The sequence below is a fragment of the Sinocyclocheilus anshuiensis genome, unplaced genomic scaffold (assembly GCF_001515605.1).
Source record: "Sinocyclocheilus anshuiensis isolate Anshui unplaced genomic scaffold, SAMN03320099.WGS_v1.1 scaffold124, whole genome shotgun sequence".
Classification (NCBI taxonomy): domain Eukaryota; kingdom Metazoa; phylum Chordata; class Actinopteri; order Cypriniformes; family Cyprinidae; genus Sinocyclocheilus; species Sinocyclocheilus anshuiensis.
This window is the reverse complement of record NW_015554082.1, coordinates 1,151,322-1,172,270: the sequence shown is the minus strand read 5'-3', so window position 1 is coordinate 1,172,270 and position 20,949 is coordinate 1,151,322. Positions and strand designations below refer to the sequence as shown.

Sequence of the window (20,949 nt, the reverse complement as noted above, 5' to 3'; positions counted from 1 at the left end):
TGCTGTGGTGTTGTCAGCCCAGGAGAGATCCTCTGTGATGTGCACACCCAGGAACTTGGTGCTGCTCACCCTCTCCACAGTCACACCATTGACGGACAGAGGAGCATGCTGAGTGCGCACTCTCCTGAAGTCAACAACAATCTCCTTCGTCTTCTCCACATTCAGAGAGAGATTGTTGTCACTGCACCACCCGGCCAGGCGGCTCACCTCGCTCCTATAGTTTGTCTCATCTTTGTTGCTAATGAGACCCACTACAGTCGTGTCATCCGCAAACTTAATGAAGAGGTTGGAGTTGTGTGACGGTGTGCAGTCGTGGGTCAGCAGAGTGAAGAGGAGGGGGCTCAGCCCACATCCTTGGGGGGCCCCAGTGTTCAGTGTGATGGTGCTGGATGTGTTGCTGCCGACCCGAACTGCCTGAGGTCTTCCAGTCAGAAAGTCCAACAGCCAGTTGCACAGCGAAGTGTTGAGCCCCAGCTGGACCAGTTTGTGAATGAAGACCAGTTTGTGAATGAGGACCAGTTTGTGAATGAGTTTGTTTCATGTGGCGATGGCTACAATCTAATGTTCCCAAAACACAGCTAGAGATGATCAGGGTGAGGATGCAGGTGATTTCCAGGCAACCACAGCAGTGAATCATGCTACTATACAGTGTAGATTGAGATAAATGATCAGTGAGCGGGCGTCATCTCTCATGCTCGCGCTGCTGTCAGGAAGCACATGGGGATGGCGCAGAGGAATGGCCACAGTCTAATCATATGTGACGACTCTAATGAGTCAGTCACTTGTCATTAAGCTGTGCCTAAAGCTTCCTAATAGAGTGTGGCTCATAAATCTATTTGCCATAATCAGGAAGAAATCAGTTGCACAGGTTTAGATTTATTTCCTAAGTATTTAGTCTGTGCATGAAATTATGTCACAGGTAATGCACACGAGTGATGATTTGCTGGCTGCTTCCAGATGTTTATTCTGATGCTTCTTGACATTATTTATGTATTATCTCTTTACAGGTGTCTTGATGTGTACAGGCAAATACATATAGTCATAATTAATGTATATTGCATATGCCTTTTCGAGATAAACTAGCTGTTTATTGTATACAACAGCCACTGGCTTACTCGTTTTTTTCCTCTTCCTCTTTCTCTAAAACAGCTACCCCTTGCATTAAGGCCATCAGTCCCAGTGAAGGCTGGACGACAGGGGGTGCCACAGTCATCATCATTGGTGATAACTTCTTTGACGGCCTACAGGTCATCTTTGGCACCATGCTGGTCTGGAGTGAGGTCAGTTACCTTTCTATGCAAACTTCTTCCAAAAATAAATCCATGCCATGCTCCCGCCAAAAAACAACAACAACAGAGATTTGGGAATCACAACTAGGATCAAACTGAATTTGAATACAAAGAAAAAGCAATTAATGCACCTTTTTAACTAAAATAGTTAAGCAACCTAATTAACAAATATGCCTGATATGGAAGATGCATTCAAAATCCACTTGGCTTACAAATATGAAAAGACACATGCCAGTTTGAATGGGCATAATGCTTCTGTTCTCATTTTTGGTCAGCCAGTCTGTCGGTTTTCCTGTCTGTCCATCTGTTTTGGTCTTTTACTCACTCAGTTTCTGCACTGCTCATGTTGGGAAGAGCTAGATGAAAGAGGTAATTCTATAAAAAGCTTCTCATTGACAATGCCATATTTATCTGAGAGGTGAGAAGAGCAGTGCCTGGCATATGAAAGCCCAGCTAAGTGAGCAATGAAAGGGACAGTTTAAAGCCATGTAAAGCAGCACCAGTGCTGCTGGCTTTGAATATGACAGAGCGTTTGCAGAGAAACTGAGCACTCGCAGCTGCTTTGTAGTTGCACGGATCCTCTTCAAAAGCGATTGAGCACAGTTTCACAAACACTATAAGCAGTCAAATCATAGTCTAATCAGAGAACAATACACTACTGTTTAATAGCTCAGCTAGACACGGGTAGCTTAAATGCATGTTTTTAATTTTTGTGAACTAGTTCTACAGTACAAGAGTCAGACAATTCAGATGCAAAAAAAGGTGGACAGAATTTTGATTATGAAATGACTTGGATTGTCTGCATCCACAACAAACAAAAGCTTTACTCTAATTGGCTGCATGGCGAGATTTGTGTCACCATATGCTACTAACTGAAAAGGTCATTTCTGACTCCAGTACTGACCAGTGACTTCTCATAACTTTATGTAGCATGTCATTGATATTTTTCTTATACTAAAATGAGGGACAAAATAAAAGGAAGAATAACTGAAACACTGATGCTCTCAACATCTCAAAATATACTGTAGGATATGTTCAGAATAGAATGCATTCTCAGAAAAAAGGTACGAAAGCTATGACTTGTGCGGTACCCTTTCAAAAGGTACTAATAGTATGTACACTTTACATACTAATATGTTTCATTTAGGTGTAAATAAGATACAAATATGTACCTTCTAGCTTTTGTACATTATGGTACAGCCCCATTGACAGCTTTGTACCTTTTGCTTAATATGTAATGTATACTCCACAGTATACACTGTATGCTGCCTATACAGTTTTTTTTAATAGCGTTAAACATTTAGAGCAACAATACAAGTAGGCCTATATTGTTGTCACATGACATAATTATGTTGCATGTGTGGAGGTGACCAATTATAATATTTAAAACAAAACTTAATTATGAATAATTGAATGAAAATACAGTATATTTAAAATAATAATAATTGAGTAAAAATGTCTTATCTTTTGGAAGTAAATGACCAAATAATGAATCATGAATGTTAAAAATTGATGTTGTGATCAGTTCAGGTTCCTTTGGAACACTGGAAATGAAAGGTCATACACATTGTATTGTGTTTATGTTAATATTTTGTAGCCTTATTTCAACCTATGTAATCTGTTTTATTTTGTCAACTAAAAAAAAAACACTTCTTATTTTCTCTTTCAGCTCATTACCCCTCACGCCATCCGAGTTCAGACTCCTCCCAGACACATTCCCGGGGTTGTGGAGGTCACTCTGTCTTACAAGTCAAAGCAGTTCTGCAAAGGTACACCAGGCAGATTTATCTACACAGGTAAGAATAACATTAAGCACCCTTAGCTATACTCAACCAGCTGTGTACAACCATCATGTCTTATTCCTTTTCAACTGTTCTTGATTTCTCGTCGTTCTGGGTTGAGTAAGTCACCCAGTGTTTCCTGTAGTGAGAAACCTACACCATAGAGGAATCCTACCTATTTCCTGAGCACACAGCTTAATGCGAACAACTGTGCCTCAAACTCCAGGAAGATCCTGCAGCCTGCACAGATAAGGGAAATGTAGGACTTATCTTATAGAGGAAAAAGAGGTCACTTGTGATATCTGCTGGCTTCAAAATGAGTTTACAGTACACTCTACGTATTGGGAGTTCAGCCAACTAGAAGTAATTAACTTTGGAGTTCCAGAAGTAAGGGAAACAAATGATGGAAGTGTATGATGGAATCTAATGGTAAAACAACATGAAATCAGTGGAGGAAGAGGTGAAGAGTTTGTTCGCTGATCTTGCAGCTTTTTTAGTTTAAATTTAGAGTTTGCAGTCAAAGTACAAGCACAGCTTTTCTGAAGAGTGTTAAAACGCTGAAGGGAGCAATGTTAAAGGCCTGTCTCATCAATAGGTTTAAACAGTGCACAGCTGTGGGTATTGTTGGCTCAGTAGGTGTCTATGTATATGCCTGTGCATTCGTGGGTGTGAATGAGTATGCTCTTTGGGTTTATGGCGCTGGACTTGGCTTCTTTTCATGGCCTATTCAGCGAGCACATGGGGAGGAGTGGAGGGAGGGATTTAGACGTTCGCACACAACCATACAAACACACGTTCAGCCACACACCCTCCAAAACAGAGGGCAGATGGTCACCCCATTTTATGGCTGCACTTCTAGATGTGCCCCTTTTGCTAAAGATTCAAGCTTAATAACAATCAAGAAAGCTTTTGATTAAATGTGCCATTTTAATGCGCACAGCACTCAAACTCAGTTTGAAACTCAATGCTGTTAATGACAAGAGACCAAATGCAGAGCTGTCGGTCTCTACACACATTAAAATGGCGCCCAGCCCTAAGGTTGGCCCCACCATTCTTCTCAGTTTGAAGCATTTTGGGCCATCTCTCTTCCTCTTGTCCCCCTGTCCCAGCTACTGCAGTGGGACGTCAGCCTGCATGTGTCTTTCTTTCCTGGCTCCAGTTGGCACCTGTGCTTTGCCCAGTTGCCAGTGGGTACTAATCATAGAGTATTGGCAAAGCTATGTGGCAGCTGGCAGTGGAATTACACATGGGGCATCTGGCACCTCTAATCAACTTCTGTCAGGCAGAGGAGATGGAGACCTAATTAAAGCAATGGTGCACTGATGCTGCCTCGCTCAAACACCACACAGCCATGCGGAAAGGCTGAGCCGTACCTGGAGAACATCCCTCACCGCCATGGTGGAGAGAAAAAAAATGTCATTTCATTTTGCTTTTTTACTTTGAATGCATGGTTCCCACAAGTATATATACTATGTGCATGATTTTAGAGTATTGTCTTTATGAGTAAATTATGACGCTGATTATATTTGACACTGTTCCGTCTGTAGTGATAGAGCTGTGTTTTGGCTTTGACTTCACTCTGATTATGAACCCAGCAGCCACCCAGTAAATGGATTCCTCAAAGGCCTCTCATTTCAGAAGTCTCGTATTCTCTAGGATTCTTGGCACACGCTCGTGTGAACTGTGCCTCTGGCTGGCCAACAGTTTGTAGTTAAGGGGATAGTTCAACCAAAAATGAAAATTCTGTCATCATTTACTCAACATTATATCGTTCCAAACACGTATGACTTTCACTCTTCTGTGGAAAACAGAAAGAGAAAATTCTAAGAAATGTGATGGGTGTTTTTCCATGCAACTATAATAAATGTGGTCTAAAGCTGAAAGAATCAAAAGCACTATAAAGTGTGCGTGTGTGTGTGTGTGTGTGTGTGTGTGTGTGTGTCTGTGTCAGTGTCTGTCTATCATATTGTGTTACAATTAGAAACAGAGATAGAGCAAAGTACCAGTAGTAGAGTACCAGGTAGTGTCACTAATGATAGATCATGAAAACATCAAAATTCAACTTTGGTTATGTGATGCACTGAGGTGTGATTTACAACAAGAGGCTACCTGTGTTAGGATTCATCTGACAGAAATTGAAGACAAGATAACTTTCACGCCGGGACAACAACAGCATTCACTACTCAGTACTCTGGAGAAGCCATAACACAGCACGGGCTCAACCTGGAGAGACACCTTCTTCCTTTTAGACAGCTGGATGGAGTACAACTGAATGGAGTAGAATGCAGGAAATTTTACGCAAAGTAGTTCAAATGACTTTTAACTTCACAAGCCATATTAAAAAGGAAATGCGTTTTCAAGGCAGCCGTGAGGAAAATATACGCATGTACTTATTCGGGTAATTACGATATAATACAGGAAGAGCAAAGAGACACATTTTCTGAGCAATATACCATCAGGTTTGCCAGTATGCCAGTATCTTTAATTTGTAGTTCATGTTTGCTGGGGGTTTTTAATACCTTTTGCAACAGTACCTATAGTAACGAGTATACGACACGTAAAAAACAAACAAACAGTGGAACGCGATGTAGTTACCAAATAAGTCGAAGACGCAGTATTGATATTTATAAATGCATTTATTAGACAAGCACTGGAGCAGACAAAACATCTCTCATGTTACTTTTATCTTAAATGCTCTTTTTCAGTAAATGTGTGGTTTTCAGTAAATAATAACTTAAATTTTGGTCTGCTTCTCACATAAAGATATCATTTAAGGTATGAAGTTTGACAGCTCCAGTCCCCATTCATTGAATTCAGCTGAATGGAAGAATGAACACTAGATTTTTTTGTGCACTATGGAAGAAAAAAAACATACGGTTTGGAACCATACAAGGGTGAGGAAATTATAGAATAAAGGCAATACCAGAGTACAATTAACTGAAATGAACAACATTTTTCAGTAATGTGTGGTACAGTAGCGATCATTTCCCATCTCACCAGGCACTTTTCTGCATTGCTGGAATGCTAAAGTTAAGGCCCTTTGACAAACCCAAGCTTTAATGAGGAAGACCCAGTCAAAGTGATGTCACCCACAGTTACTGGGCCTCTGCAATTAAACATCCAGAAGCTCTCTGCAATTATATTTATCATCAGAAACAATTAAACACTCACTGCCTGGGACATTACCCATCCTGCATGGCACTCCACAGATAAGAGGGATGAATCATTCCTCCCTACTTTCTCTCCCTCGCCCTCCCTTTCAATTCATCTGCAACAAATGCATTTCCATGTTTGGTTGTGTATTACTTCTCACCAGATTGCCATGTTTGCATCATTCGTCAAAGGGGTTTTCCGTCTGTTTTTGAGGGAAAGAGGCAGAGTTATAATGCTATCTGCCAGTGAGCGTATGTGAAGCCCTGTGCGGCCGATAGATTGGAGGTGTTGATGAATCACTTGAAATGTTCAGCAGGCAATTCGTTGCTGCTCAGTATGCAGGCCAGTGGGCTGAACAGCACCCATCAGGCCTGATATTAAAAGACTCTGCTCGATCACATTAGAGGGAGCTCTCTATGCCTGCCCAATGATTAAGTCTATGGGAGGCATTTGTCACTTTAGTTGAAGAAAAGCCAGACTTCACATCATACATGCATTCACCCTCTCTTTTAATGCAAATGCATGGACGTTGGGGTCCAAAAGTGTGAGACGACAAGGAAAAATCAGTTTGATACAAAATTATATCAGCTTAACAATTTGAGTTAAAAGTTAGCTTGTGTTGAAGCTCAGAATGTTTTAATATTTACTTTGCTCATCCTTTTGCACTCAAGCTGTGTGGACTTTACAAGTTTGTGTAAAACCTGATGATCATGTTATCCAGCATAATTTTATGAATGATCCAACGAGCAACTTGCGCTTCAATGTAAACACAAACATCTGTTTTTTACATTTTTTTTATTAATGGCCTAGAAATATTTCATATTTGTTTTAGATTGTTCATACTGTATTTGTTTTACATCGCTGCTCTTTTAATGATTCAAAATCCTAAATGATACTTTTAAAAGAACACTTTTCTATTTTGATATATTTTAAAAAGTAAATTATTTCTGTAATGGCAATGCTAAATTTTCAGTTACCTTTCTTCATTCTATTTTGCTGATGTGGTGCTCAAGATTGTGTTCAACATTTCTTGTTATAATTAATGTTAAGACTGTTGTGTTGGTTAATTTTTTTGTGGAAACCATGATGCATTTTTTTCAGTATTCTTTGGATATAAAGTTCAAACGAACATCATTTATATTATTATTTTTTTTTTTTTTATGTAACATTACAGTATGAATGTTGTTGCTGTCATTTTCAATATATTGAATGCATTCCTGCTGACTAATGAAATAAATAAATAAATATTACTCACCCCAAACCTTTAAACGTTAATGTAAATAATAATCTCTACATGGTCTCAGACTTTTGGACCCCACTGTAAATGTAAATCCTTCATGCATTCATAGTCACCAACTTTTTTTTTTTCAAGCACTAGATTTGACGGAGGCTTTCTTCTTGAGTGGGTTGAGTGATCGTTCGATTTTGATAATGAGTCTCTTTAATTCTATTGACAAATGGGGTCACACTAGGTGATCAATGATAACCATTCCAATTAAATTGCTAAACCTCTGCATGGTAGAGATTATGGCCATAAAGATATAGAGCAATTGGTTTGCTCAACAGCGGGGCGCCTTCAGTGGGCCATTTCACACAGATGTCTCTGTCTTTTAGAAGCTGCTGCTCACGATCAAGAAAAACAAGTCATCCATTTTACGGCCACAGGTTCCAAGATTTTTTCTCCCCCCATGTCTTAAAGTGATGCCTTATTTAGCTTGTCGGATTTTCCAAATAAACGCAATCACTGGGTTTATGGAAAAATGGATAAAAATGAGATTGTAAGGTATTGATCCCGGCATAGGGAGGGCTGAGGAAAAACAGGCCTCATCTATATAAGGAGAGAAATGAAGCAATAATTCAGGCAGGCATCGAACACCCTGCCACTGAGCCTATCGATTCCTATCCACAGCATATGAGATCACACCTGAATGAAAGAGAGCTCTGGGGAAAACAGAGAGAGAGAGAGCGAGTGTAAAACGGAGTCTGCCATTCCCTAACATGTACAGAACATTACCACCCTGACATTAACAGCTCTGTACAAAGCCCACAAGTGCCTGTTAAAAGGTTCTGCTAAAGACCAATTACCCAGCATGCCTTTCTGCTCCGTCAGTCAGGGATACTGTTCTAGCCCTGCAGGTCTATGTGTGGTCAGCTGATTCAATTTACCACCAGCAGCTCAGCGCTAGCATCTGGTCTCAAAAACAGGAAAGCCACAAATACCGTGTTCTCACCAGTCTAAAAACTGCCGCCCACATTCTGCCCTCTGGCTTCTGTGCGAGATATTAAGTGTGGGATTTTTTTGGTGGTGTAAGGTATTTTAAAATGCACTGTTTTGACTGGCTCCATCTGCTTTTGACAGCACTCATAGTATTGTCTTTTAGTAGTGGCTCGCTCCCCTCCTCTCCTCTCCTCTCTTCACCCCCGCGGGCCTGTAGTTATTATTGTGAAATATGAAGCGATCCGGCTGTGCCTTCATGAAATTTCAATGAGCATTGATCTGTGTGATTGCGAGGAATCCTTCAAGCAGTGGTTGTTGTTCATTTATTTATTTATTGCTGATATGTTTTACTCGTTTTGATCCCATCTTCTGGAGAAAAAGGAGAGCTGTCAATTGTTAATGTATTTGTAGCTTTCCTTTTTTGGAAAATCGGATAGGTTCCTTGATAGTTAAAAAAAAAATTTTGCGAGGCAGAACGTTCAATTTGTGCCTCCAGGAGCTCCGTTTAGATCCGTAACGGCTCTATATTTGCCTATATCGATTATATTCATTAAACATAACGAGATGGCATGGTATACGGCAGATATTCTGCTCTTTTCAATATTGATTTTGTAGATTTTATTTCAGCTCATGGCATCACACGTAACCTTTTCGTTCTCCTTCGCGTATGAAATTGGAGAGATGCAATGAATCCATGATGACATGAAACTGACTCTATCATATATGTTGGGTGCTGGCCGGTGTTATTTCTGTCGTGAAACCGTTCCCTGAGCACAGAAAGAAATGGAAACCGCAGCTTGCGAGTTTCTGGAACTGTAAAAGTAAACAAGTGCATGGACAGTTGAAAGGTGTTTCTCTATAAATATACAGGTCTGCTGTGCATGGTTTGGTAAACAACGTTACACACCAAGTAGGACATAGAGGCTCCGGAAATGAAGAAGCTCATGGAATTTTACTTCCCTGTTTGGTGTAAGTGTATCTCTCAAAATACACTGTTTTATATAAACTTTCTGACAAAGTTCACTCCATGACCCAGCACAGGAGGTGTTTTTTCTTCTCTGTGTGGTCTCAAGGGTTTGGGTTTGTTTTTGCGGTAACTTATACTGTATACTGTCACCAGTCAATGTCAGTTTGATTTGTGACATATACCATAATTGCATGGACTTGTGTCCACAAAATGTTTGCATCATTTTCAGTGGGCGTTCAGTGGATACATAAAATTAGTAGCACTATACTGCTAACTGTTCAGTACACAGTCTCTTTCCCAGCAAGTGTGCATTATCGAGTCGGCTGGTGAGAGGATTGTACAGTATGTGAAAATCAATAGCAATGAAGGAGAGTAAACATGTACAGATGTCTGTAAGTGTGGCGGAGTACAGTTTAGCCTGAGATCTGGCCCATCCGTCTCTGTATCAGCACATTAACTCAACACCCTCCTCAGAGGTGCTTTGCATCACGGCCCGTGTCTCATTATGCTAGCACATGGGTCCACTTGAAAGAGACATACTTTAAATGTTCCGTCTAGACCCTCACAAAAGTTCTGCTCCAGCAGCCACTTCATTATTCACTCCTAAATGAGTTTAGTGGTGATTTCCTCAAGACCAGCTCTTTTACAGCTTTTATTGCATGTGTTTTCTTGAAGACAAATTATGTATAATGAGATTGAAGCTCTGCTAATAATCGTCTCGGGCCTTGGTCCATGTCTCACAAATCATTAATTCTTGTTATTATTTGAATAAAAAAAATGTTTTCATAATCTCTCATTTACATGCAATATCTTCATCTTCCATTGAAACAACTCTTCTGATGATGTAACTGTTTAGTCAGAGAAAAATATTATTAGCCAGTTATCACTTTTCAAAATGTATTCAAATCCTGTTGGATACAATCAAACCATGGCATGCATTGTTTCTGCATGCCATTATTTTATTCTATTTTATTTTATTTTTGATGTTTTTATAGATTTTACACTACTGTTAAAAAGTTTGGGGTCAGTCCCAGGTGAAAAAGAAATATATTAAAATTGTGCTTTTTCAGACATACTTACTATATTTAAATTATACTATAGTTGACAAACGTTTGTACATTGTAAATGTTAAAAATGTTTTTCAAAATATTGTACTTTTCCAAATATTAAAATTATAAATACATAAATATTTAAAATATAACCATGTGTAGGCCTACTGCAATATAAAGTACATTAAAAACCCACTAAAAGTGTAATCATTTTGTTATGTTCTTACACAAAGTAGACATAAAATATACTTTAAGTAAGGGTAACATAAGTATGTTTTCTGTAAATACACTAAAAAGTCACTAAAAGTATGCTTGTGTTTAGTATATCCCTTAAAAGTGTAACTAAAAATATATTTATTAACATAGTATTTCTACTATACTTTTTAGAACTATACTAATAGTGTGCTTGTGTTTAGCATATTCCTTAAAAGTGTAACTAAGCATATATTTATTACCAAAGTATTTCTAGTATACTTTTTATAAATACATTAAAAGTATGCTTCTGTTTAGCATATTTCTTAGAAGTATAACTAAGCATATATTTAATACAAAAGTATTTCTAGTATACTTTTTAGAAATATATTAAAATGCAATTCAATATATTTTTATTGCACTTCAAATAAGCATGTTGGGAATACAAATGTATTATAAACATACTACTTGAATTTCAAGTATATTTTTAATACATTTAATACTACGTCTTTTTCACCTGGGGTAAGATTGATCTTTTGGAAAGAAATTAATACTTTTATTTAGCAAGAATGAATTAAATTGATCGAAAGTGACTGTAAAGACTTTTATAATATTACAAAAGATTTCTATATATTAAAATAGAACATTTATTTGAAGTTGTAATAATATTTCACAACATTACATACTGCATTTTTAAGAAATTTCTTTCCAAAAAAAAATCTTACCAACCCCAGACTTTAGGATGGTATTGTACCTATTGCTATTTTGTTTCACCCAGAAATACGTCAGATTGCAGTAGTTAAATGTGTTGCGAATATTGCGTCATTTTGTCTTCAAGCCACAGAAGCTGGTGGCTGTCCAGACCTTGCAGCTACAGCTTTCTCTTTACATAGTTCATTCAACCCACGCTCTTTTACTCTTCCATTCACTCTCTCCTCCTGCCTCCATGTCAGACCTGCTGTAATACTGCACAACACAATCTTTCATTCAGCCTCCATCAATTCCTTTGCCATTACGATATCCTGCAATCTGCTTCCCCCCAGCCCCCATTCATGCTCCACTCGGGCCACTTCTGCGCTCTGCACTGGTCCGCACTTCCATATCCCTGTCTCCAAACCACCAACAGACCTGATTACAGGAAGCCTATTTAGATATGATGTATTGTCAGCCGTGGGGCAGCTTTGAATCATTCTGTCACATTCGACTGTTTTTGTTGTTCTTTCCTTCGCCGATAGCTGTGGTCTGTTCTCCATCATGCTCCGGGATTGTTTTAACTGTTTTTTTTCTCGTCTTGCTCTTTAAGTATACAGCCAGTCAATCACAGTGCGGCGTGAACGACTGTGCATCCAGGCGGTCATTGCGGCCGAGAGAGTCGAGGTTAATGCCGCCTCTCAATCAGCAAGTCGTTGAGCCCTGCTGCGTTTCGCCGCATGAGGTCTGCTGTTATTAGCCAATGTCAACCGCTTTTTAATGAAGTTACGGCTTATTGTAAAAGTAAACATGACATTTTATAGAGTTGGTTGGGATGCAGCCTGGCTTTTCACAAATAACTTCTTTCTTTTCAATGCGCGTTTCAGGCTTCATGTCAAAACCAGATACTGGACCAGCATTTGCATGTTCTCATAAAGCTGTAGATCCCACCTGCCACTGGATGTTGTATCAAGAGGCATCGATGTACAGTCAGAGCTGCCCCTGTTCCCCGGTGGAGGAGGGCCAGGCTGGGCACAGCTTGTGTTCTGGGCTCCAGGGGTCTGGTTCTGTCTGGGCCCTTGGCCATCTGAATCCACTCCACTGCACTCAGAGGCTGCTCACAATCTGTCCTCTCAGCTGTGGAGCTGATGGGAGCTGGGTGAACTCCCTCAGGAAACGTCCAGGCTGCGGCCTACAGGGCAAACAGAAGGGAGGCCGGAAGAGAGAGAGGCTGTTACACTTCAGCAGGACAATTAACTGAGGGCCAGAGGACTCCAGTCCTCAATTGCTATTTTTTGCTGCTCCTCCTCTGTTCTGTTTGAGATTTGATGCTTCAGGCAAAAGAAAGGCGGTCAGTCTATCAAAAGAGAATAAGAGAGGGGGAAAGTGCGTGTGAAGAGTGAATAACTGTTAGAGGGACTCTTGGGTATCTTATGTCACATACCCAAATCATTTTATTATAGTGTTTGAGTATTAAAGTAAGATCTTGGCCTCTTTCCTGACTTCCTTCCAGTGTGGAATACATTACATCCAACTTCTTTGTCTTTGCTCATTTTAAGTGCTGATAGTTGTTTAAGTATGATAAAGTTAAAGGATAGACAACATAGATCCCCATTGCTTATTTGAATCAAGCAATTATCACCAAAGTGAGAGAAAATAACAGACATTTTGACATATTTGACACTTTTGTTTATATCATAATCTCTAAATTATTTGATAAATGTTTAGCAAATTTTTTAATATTTTGTGCACCATATATATAGTATAAACCCAGCTTAAAACCAGTATAAAGTGGCTACAAAATTGATCGGGACACTTTAAAATGTATGAATTTTAAACCAAGCCATTTATTTTAAAATAGGATAGCACACTTTTCAAAGACAAACATGTCAAAAAAGTATGTTTGTTAGGTTTAAAATGATAAAAACAATGGATATACAATTTAGAATGAATATAAAAAGTATCTTGACACTTGTCAAATGTCAAATTATTTTGAAACTCAACGATTTTGAAACTCGTCAAATGTTAGTGGATCGATGAACTACATTCTGAACTCTATTCTGATAGGGCACCTGTGTGAACCTCTGTCAGTACAGCCTCTAAAAATCACCTTGAAAAGTGATGTTAGAGAAAGAACAGTTGTGAGAAAAGTTTTAAATTTGTTTGATACTACTTGGTTTGGTTTGTTATCTAATGCATTGAAATTCATACATATTTAAGCATAGCTTAAATGTCTTAATACTTTTGGGACCACTTTTCTGTGTGCTGCATATCAAATATCAAGTATCTCTGCTGACATACAGTATATCTCTCTGTATATCTCTTACTCTCTCTCAGTGAAGCACAGAAGGGCTCTGTGTGAATGTGCCCCTGAGGGCTGGAGTTTAGCACCACAACAGATAAACACACAAACAAGCTCAGTGGGCCAGTGCTGGAGAAAGACCCATTGTCTCAGTGTGAAAGTCCCACTCAATCCAGGGAGGTTAGAAAAACATTGGACCAAGCACCATGTGGTCCACCCGTGCAGGATGTTTGGACCTATCACACAGATCGGGTTCCTTTTTCAATATTATTTTATTGCTTTGTCCTCAGTGAGCATTCGTGAAGCTGTCTGTGGGCCAATGAGGAGTGGGAGGTGGCGCTTTACAGAAATGAAAATTTTAATTGAATTATTTGCTCATAACGGATGTCTATAGATTTGTTTTGCACATTACTGGTGCTTATGTATACAAAACAGAAGAGGGAGTTGAATTCTGAATGATTTGTTATTGGAGCTTAAGGACACAGAAAATTTAAAAAGGCGCCTTTTAGTTCTGTGTTGATCTTAATCTTGCTTATAGATGAAATGATCTGGCTACTTCTGGTTCTCATAAGATCTGTGCAAGTCTTTGTTAGCCATTGGTATAAATAATATTTTGCTGATGTGTGATATTAGCTGTATGTGTGTTTGTGTTTAAAGGAATATTCTGAGTTCAGTACATGTTAAGCTTAATAAACATTATGTGTTCACCATATAATGTTGATTGCAACAAATAATAATTTCATCTTGTGAATTTTTTGGTATTATTAGTATTATTAATAATAATTGTATTTATAAATAAATATAATTAAAATTATTATTATTAAATCATTAATTATTAAATAAATAAATTATTATTATTTATTTAATAACTAATATACAGTATAGGGATATGCCGGTATCAAATTTTCATGTTGCGATTAATTGCTAATGCTTTTATCACGGTATGCGGTATTATCACGATGTTGCAATTTAGTTTTAAAAAGTGCTGTCATAATACAGTATAACAGGTTTAATAACATTTTTCTTATAACAAAAATAACTGAACATTTAAATGCAATAAAGCAATACAGAAAAAATTATTATTATTATTATTATTATTTCTGCAGTTTAGCGCCATCTGCTGTCAGAGAGTGAAAGTGCGCTTTCATCCAGAGCGTCTCTCACATGTTCCGCCATGTGCTTCTCGTCCGCGCTTATTTACATCAGAGTGCACACGCGTCTTTCACGCAGCAAACAGCGGTGTTGTGCATTTTGACCAGTTGATGGGAAAAGTATTCTTAAAATGCATTCAAAATTCGGAATAATTTGTAATATATAATTATTCACGGTATTTAGAAGTGCCCACAATAACAATATCGTGCATATTCATTACCGTGATGTATCGCACTACCGAATAACGGTAGTCTAATACAGTCTAATACAGTATATATATATATATATATGTGTGTGTGTGTGTGTGTGTGTGTGTTTTCCACACTAAAATCATGTTAACATGCATATTATTTACATTTATTGTAGCTGTACCATTGAAAACTAAGAGTATATTAACATTTACTTCCATTGCAAGTATTTTTGCTTTTTTTAAGGAAAAGGAAGGACATGTGGAAATAACTTTTTCTGGTAATCAACATGATGCTGCCAATACTGTCTATTGAGCTGAGCTTGCTCTGAACCTGGAATATTTTGCCTGACACACAAGCACAAAGTTGCATTGCTGTTAAACTATAGCATTTGCAATGCAGTTGAATCTGTCACAAGTCTCATTGCTCACAACCAGTTTTTGAAGCTTTCCATGAAGGTTGTGCCATTGCACCGACTGCAAAAATAGACAGGATCCATTCACACAAACTGCTCAAGTGTTGTTTTATTTATAAAGTGGTGCCTTGTGGTTACAAACTGCTAAAGCATGGGAATTGATTCAGATATTTTGGCAGCTAGTTAAGAAACATAATATTTGATACTTTAGCTATCATTTTATTGCTTTTTGCTTTTGTGTTTTTTTGGAACCATATTGAGGTCTGAAGGAAATGACACTTATGTTTTATGTACATTTCTTTGTAATGGTAATTGCAGATGGGTGTTGAATTTCCCTGCGGTAACATGGTTGAATTTTCTCTTTCCTGCAGCACTGAATGAACCCACTATTGACTACGGTTTCCAGCGGCTACAGAAGGTGGTCCCTAGACACCCAGGCGACCCTGAACGCTTACCAAAGGTCAGTTCTCTAACTATTGTGCTTTCTTTCTTTTAACGTTAACATGAAGTCAATATTGACCCTATTTACTTTCTTATTGTGAACAGTTCATTGGTGCTTTATTCCAAAGAATATCCTTTCAAATAACGTTTTGTTTTCTGCTGACGTCAATTAGGCCACACAGGCTACTGGATAATATTAACCAATACCCAAATAACTATTTAGACACTGTTTGGCTCTAATCTGGTATGTAAAAGAATAAGAAATCCCAAAGAATAAGTCCCGTCCAGATATTTTCTCATTGAATATTATGTTTCACTCATCACATTATAGAAGAAAAATGGGTTTCAGTGTTGACTAATTTCTCTACTTCGCTTTTATTTTCAAAGAGCAATTACTAACGTAAACGAACGGTCCTGATTTCCATTTATCACGGTAGCCTTAGCTGAAACACGGTCTAGTTATTTGAACCATTCATTAAAGATTCCTTCAGTTCAGAGATTATAGTATATTCAATTCCATGCAGTTGTGTTCGGTATTCTCATGAAAGGAGTCCAGTTGTGGGTGTTTATTTCTCTCTCCATGCACGCTTCTTAAGGAGAGGCAGGCCAAGTAAATGGATCCTTTGGGAGGGATAAATAAACATTACTTTATCTTGTTGTGCGTGTCCTATACCCCAGAGCCCCGCTCCAGCAGCACCACTTAATAGTGTAAAAAAAAATAAGGGAGTGATTATGGCTGGCTGGGCCTGCTCACACTCAGGACTGACCTTGTGCTGTTAGCAGCCCTCTGTATCAAAGCTGGGCCATCAGTATTCACAGCCCATGAGGAACCTCCCAATCCATTACATCTTAAACACATCAAATTAGACCAGGGGGTCAACGAATGTGGCGTCAAACCAAAGCCAATCTACAGGAATCAGGCAAATGTAGAGTTGGTGGCCAAGTAGTTGCAGTGGGCTGCTAATCTCATGTGACCTGCAGCACACAGCACTGTTATTTTAGTATCATAGACATACTATTACAGTTGTATAGGTACACTTTAGTACAGGGACCAGTTCTCACTATTAGCTAGTTGTTTGTTAGCATGCCTATTATTAACATATTGGCTATTTATTAGTACTTATAAAGCACATATTCTGCATGACCATATTCTACATCCCTAATCCTACCCAATACTTAAACTTAACATCTACCTTGCTAACTAGTAATAAGCAGCAAATTAGGACTTTATTTGGAGGCAAAAGTCACAATTAATAGTTTGTTAATAGCGAGAATTGGACCTTAAAATAAAGTGTGTCTGTTTTATATGTACAGGATGTATATATTTTAAGTAATTATTTTAGTGCATCAACTTATAATAAAAGAACTAAATAAAAAATATTGTCTTGGCAACTAGCTGAAATAAAAAAAAAATATATATATTTTTTTTTTTTTGACTACCCACACAGTCTGTTTTTTTTCTCTCCTTCTTTTCATTGAGGCACACAGTTTAGTGATTTAGTAGAGTGTTTGACAGGAAGTGATATCATAGTTGTGCCTTTGTGATGTCAACATTTAACATTTTGCAGGCACACTAAATGGGTCATGGGTTACAGCACAGATTGGGTGTTGTGGGCACTGCACTGTTATTTTCAACTAGTCAGGCAAGGTTTAAAAAAATATGCTACCAATCAAATGTGTGCATACTCCCCATTCTTTATTATTATTATTATTAGTAGTAGTAGTAGTAGTAGTATTCACATTTTATCTACATAATAATGAAGTAATCAAAACTATGAACGCTTTTCATTTACCATCCACTTGGGGGAAAAAAATCTGAACTATTTTCTAAAACAAACTGAGAATCATATAGGTACAATTCATATTTGACTACAGCTAAAAAATAAAATAAAACAAAATAAAATATTGTTATTTAAAAATAATTAATTAAATTTTCACTGCAAACTCCTTTTTGAGTTTTTAGATCATGAAAATATTAACTCAAGTGTGTCCAAACTTTTGACTGGTAGTGTGTAGTGATATTATTTGCTAAATGTTATCTGTAGCTTAAGAAATAAGCATGTCATAAGCAATTTTCCATTAGTTTTTTTTTGTATCCAACATCAGGAGATTGGACATTCAGACTTTCCCACATATCAGTCCTTTTCCTCCCTCTATCTCTCTATTTCTTCTTTCATTCTCTTCCCTCACTCTCTCATTCCCCAGCTGGTGGGGAGAGGACAGATTTTCTGTCTCCTGTCAGTGGGGCTAAAGAGGGCCACAGTGTTTGATCTCAGTCCCTAATGAACCACATGGACATTGTCTGAATACCTTCCTCTGCAGTCCCACACTCTAAACCCTGTGCTACCACACACACACACACACACACACGCATACTCACATACACACATATTCCCTCCATCGTGTACTGGAGAACTGTGCTGACCCACTAAAGGGCCCAGCAGACATGTGTTGCTACTCGTCCCTCCTTACGCTGATAGGGACTATTACATTACTGGCTCATTGATGTCACAGATGAAGATATAAATATCCCCTTATAATGACAGATACATATATATACATGAAAATATAAATTGCTAGACATTTAAAATAGCATATTGAAAGTTCCCACGGTCATCTGCAAATATCAGGATATTTTTTTACATTTTACAATTGTGATTTCCATTTCCAAATTCATAAAATTTAAATTTTTTATTGCTCAACTTATTTAATTGTTTAGAATTTTAAATTTTTTTTAGTTTAAGCTCCATGAAAATATTGTTAAAAATCAACATGCCATAGGAATCAATTGGTCAAAATATTCGGGAACCCTGTTTTTGTCATTTGTTTGTCAACTTCTCTGCAGAAAGAGGAAAAGTTAAATGCGCCCCACGATGATTATTTTTCTCTTTCTGCCATATTGGAACAGTCTGGTAATTCTCATTGAAACTGGGGCAGCATGTTGCTCACATATGCTCTCTGTGGTCTTAAACTTGGCTTGATTTGGACTCATTTTCCTGGGCTGATGATGAAGCTGAATGCATTAGGTGGGTCATGGTCGGGGTCACTTGTCACATCTTTCCCACTGTTTTCATCGTAAGGGAGGTAGATCTGAATACACTCGTGGCCACACTCCCCAGAGAGCCCGCTTAACGGCCGCCCATATTTTTAACCGATTCTTTACCTTTTAATGAATAGGGTGGGATGGCCCACAAGTGAGCATCCTCACTCTATTAGAGGTGCTGAATAAAACAGGTAGGCAAAACTACTCGGTGAGACAGCTTCATGGTCAGGTATAGGGGAAGTCCCTGAGGAAGCAGTTAGATGCTTGTTTGGTTATATTAGGATACTGAAGTACGTGCCCACTTTTTCAACAACCCCACTTTAAAAACAAATTGAGATATTAAGCCTTGTTTTCAGAGAAATCTAACCAAATTAATTGAGGTTCATGCTTAGAACAAGAAAAAAAATCAAATCGGGTAAGAAAAATAGCCATATTTAAAATAAAAAAAATTAAGCAATATAATTTTTTATATTTACCCTATTTGCATTTTTTTCTTTTTTCCCATTAAACCCTTACTAAATTTTGTTATATTTGTCTAAATAGAAACCTTAATATCATAGGTCATTTTGCTTCTCAGGTAAATGTCTTATTTCAAGAATGTTAACCTATTTTTACTGAAAGACATAAACAAATGCTGTGTATACGGTCTGTACAGTATGAAAACCATTACGCCTATGGGATGTCCCCACTTTTCACAAAAACAAACCTGTGTGTGTGTAATGCATTTTCTTCATTGGGATTGCAAAAAAAACACATTACAAATTTTGAAGCAAAAAAAAAAGTATTTGAAATTTAGAGTTATGCTTAATGTATTTTATGAGGGAAGGAACTACAATCCAATGAAGCACTGAAAATGATGTAATATGTAATAAAAGAAACCACAATATGAAACTGACTCATAGTCAATGTGCAAAATACAATATATTTGAAGTTTTTGTTACAAAATACGTTATTCACAGTGCTTCATGAGAGTGGGACTGGGACATGCTGAGTTCCTTCATTGTGTTTTTCATTTCTGAATTTTTTTTTTTTTTTACATTGGTTCCGAGTTGGACCTCTAGTCTTGATTTTTTTTGGAGGATTATGGGTAGTGTAGTTGAAATAACGCTGACTTTTGGCTTCACCAGAAGCATATGCTATCACTTAACAACCCCCAAGCTCATCTTAGGTCTTTTCTGACAGATTTAAATTTTTCTAAATGGAGAAAATGAATGACTAATGAATAGAAAATGATTTTTTACCCTCAAATGTTGCCCTCTATAGTATGATAGTATGATCATCTTCAGAAAATGCAGATCACATGGAAAACAATAGCCCAATACGTTCAACATCACACAAGCATGTACACCTTTAGTCCTGGGCCTTGACAGGTTGGCATAGAGAGAGACAGAGAACAAAAGGAACAGAGGTAAGGTAGAGAGAGAGAGAGAGAGAGAAAGAGAGCAGGGTGATCCATCATGGTGAAGTCAGCTGTCCAGTGCTGCCTTCTCACAGGTCAGCCGATCGAAGGCACCACAGCCCTCACTTTATTACTGCTCGCCCAACAATAATTGAGTCACCACAAGGGGGAAGAGGCAGCCAAGGCTGCACAAGGAAAGAGGGTGTAGAGGTAGTGAACATGGGAAGGGTAAATGAGAAATTATTTCTCTGTGTACCTATACATGTACGGCCGGTTGTCGAGACAAGGCTGGTGTCAGCAAATGGATTTTACCCTGATTTCCTCGAGTAATTGAGGCTGTATGCTTCTTTCCCTCTCTGTCTTCCCCTCCCTATTTCTGTCCCTCCTCCTCTCGTTCGAACACTCTCAGCGAGATATTAACAACGTTGGCTACTGCGCCCAGCCACTCATTTCAGCACTATTGATTTTGCCCTTTATTGAGGCAATAACAGTTTGTTGACGGCACTTCTCTAAACTGCTGGACTCAATCACAGGTGAGGGCCAAGTGTGGAACACGGCAGGTTAACTTGTTTCTCTCGGTCCTTGAACAAGCGTGCTACTATATTATCCAGCCCAGCAAATTTATTACGCAGCAATAGTTCAACAAGATGTTTTTTTTTTCCGTGATATT

At 38.2% G+C, this 20,949-nt stretch overlaps 1 protein-coding gene across 1 annotated transcript in view; it reads left to right on the top strand.

The window, feature by feature from the left end:
* The window catches only part of LOC107669108 (transcription factor COE1-like), a 132,354-nt gene that overhangs the window by 97,014 nt on the left and 14,391 nt on the right, over positions 1 to 20,949 (top strand). Inside the window, exons 9-11 of the mRNA XM_016461230.1 lie at positions 1,150 to 1,280; positions 2,959 to 3,085; positions 15,768 to 15,856. Of these exons, the coding sequence (XP_016316716.1) occupies positions 1,150 to 1,280; positions 2,959 to 3,085; positions 15,768 to 15,856 (347 nt within the window). The remainder of the gene's footprint in view (positions 1 to 1,149; positions 1,281 to 2,958; positions 3,086 to 15,767; positions 15,857 to 20,949) is intronic.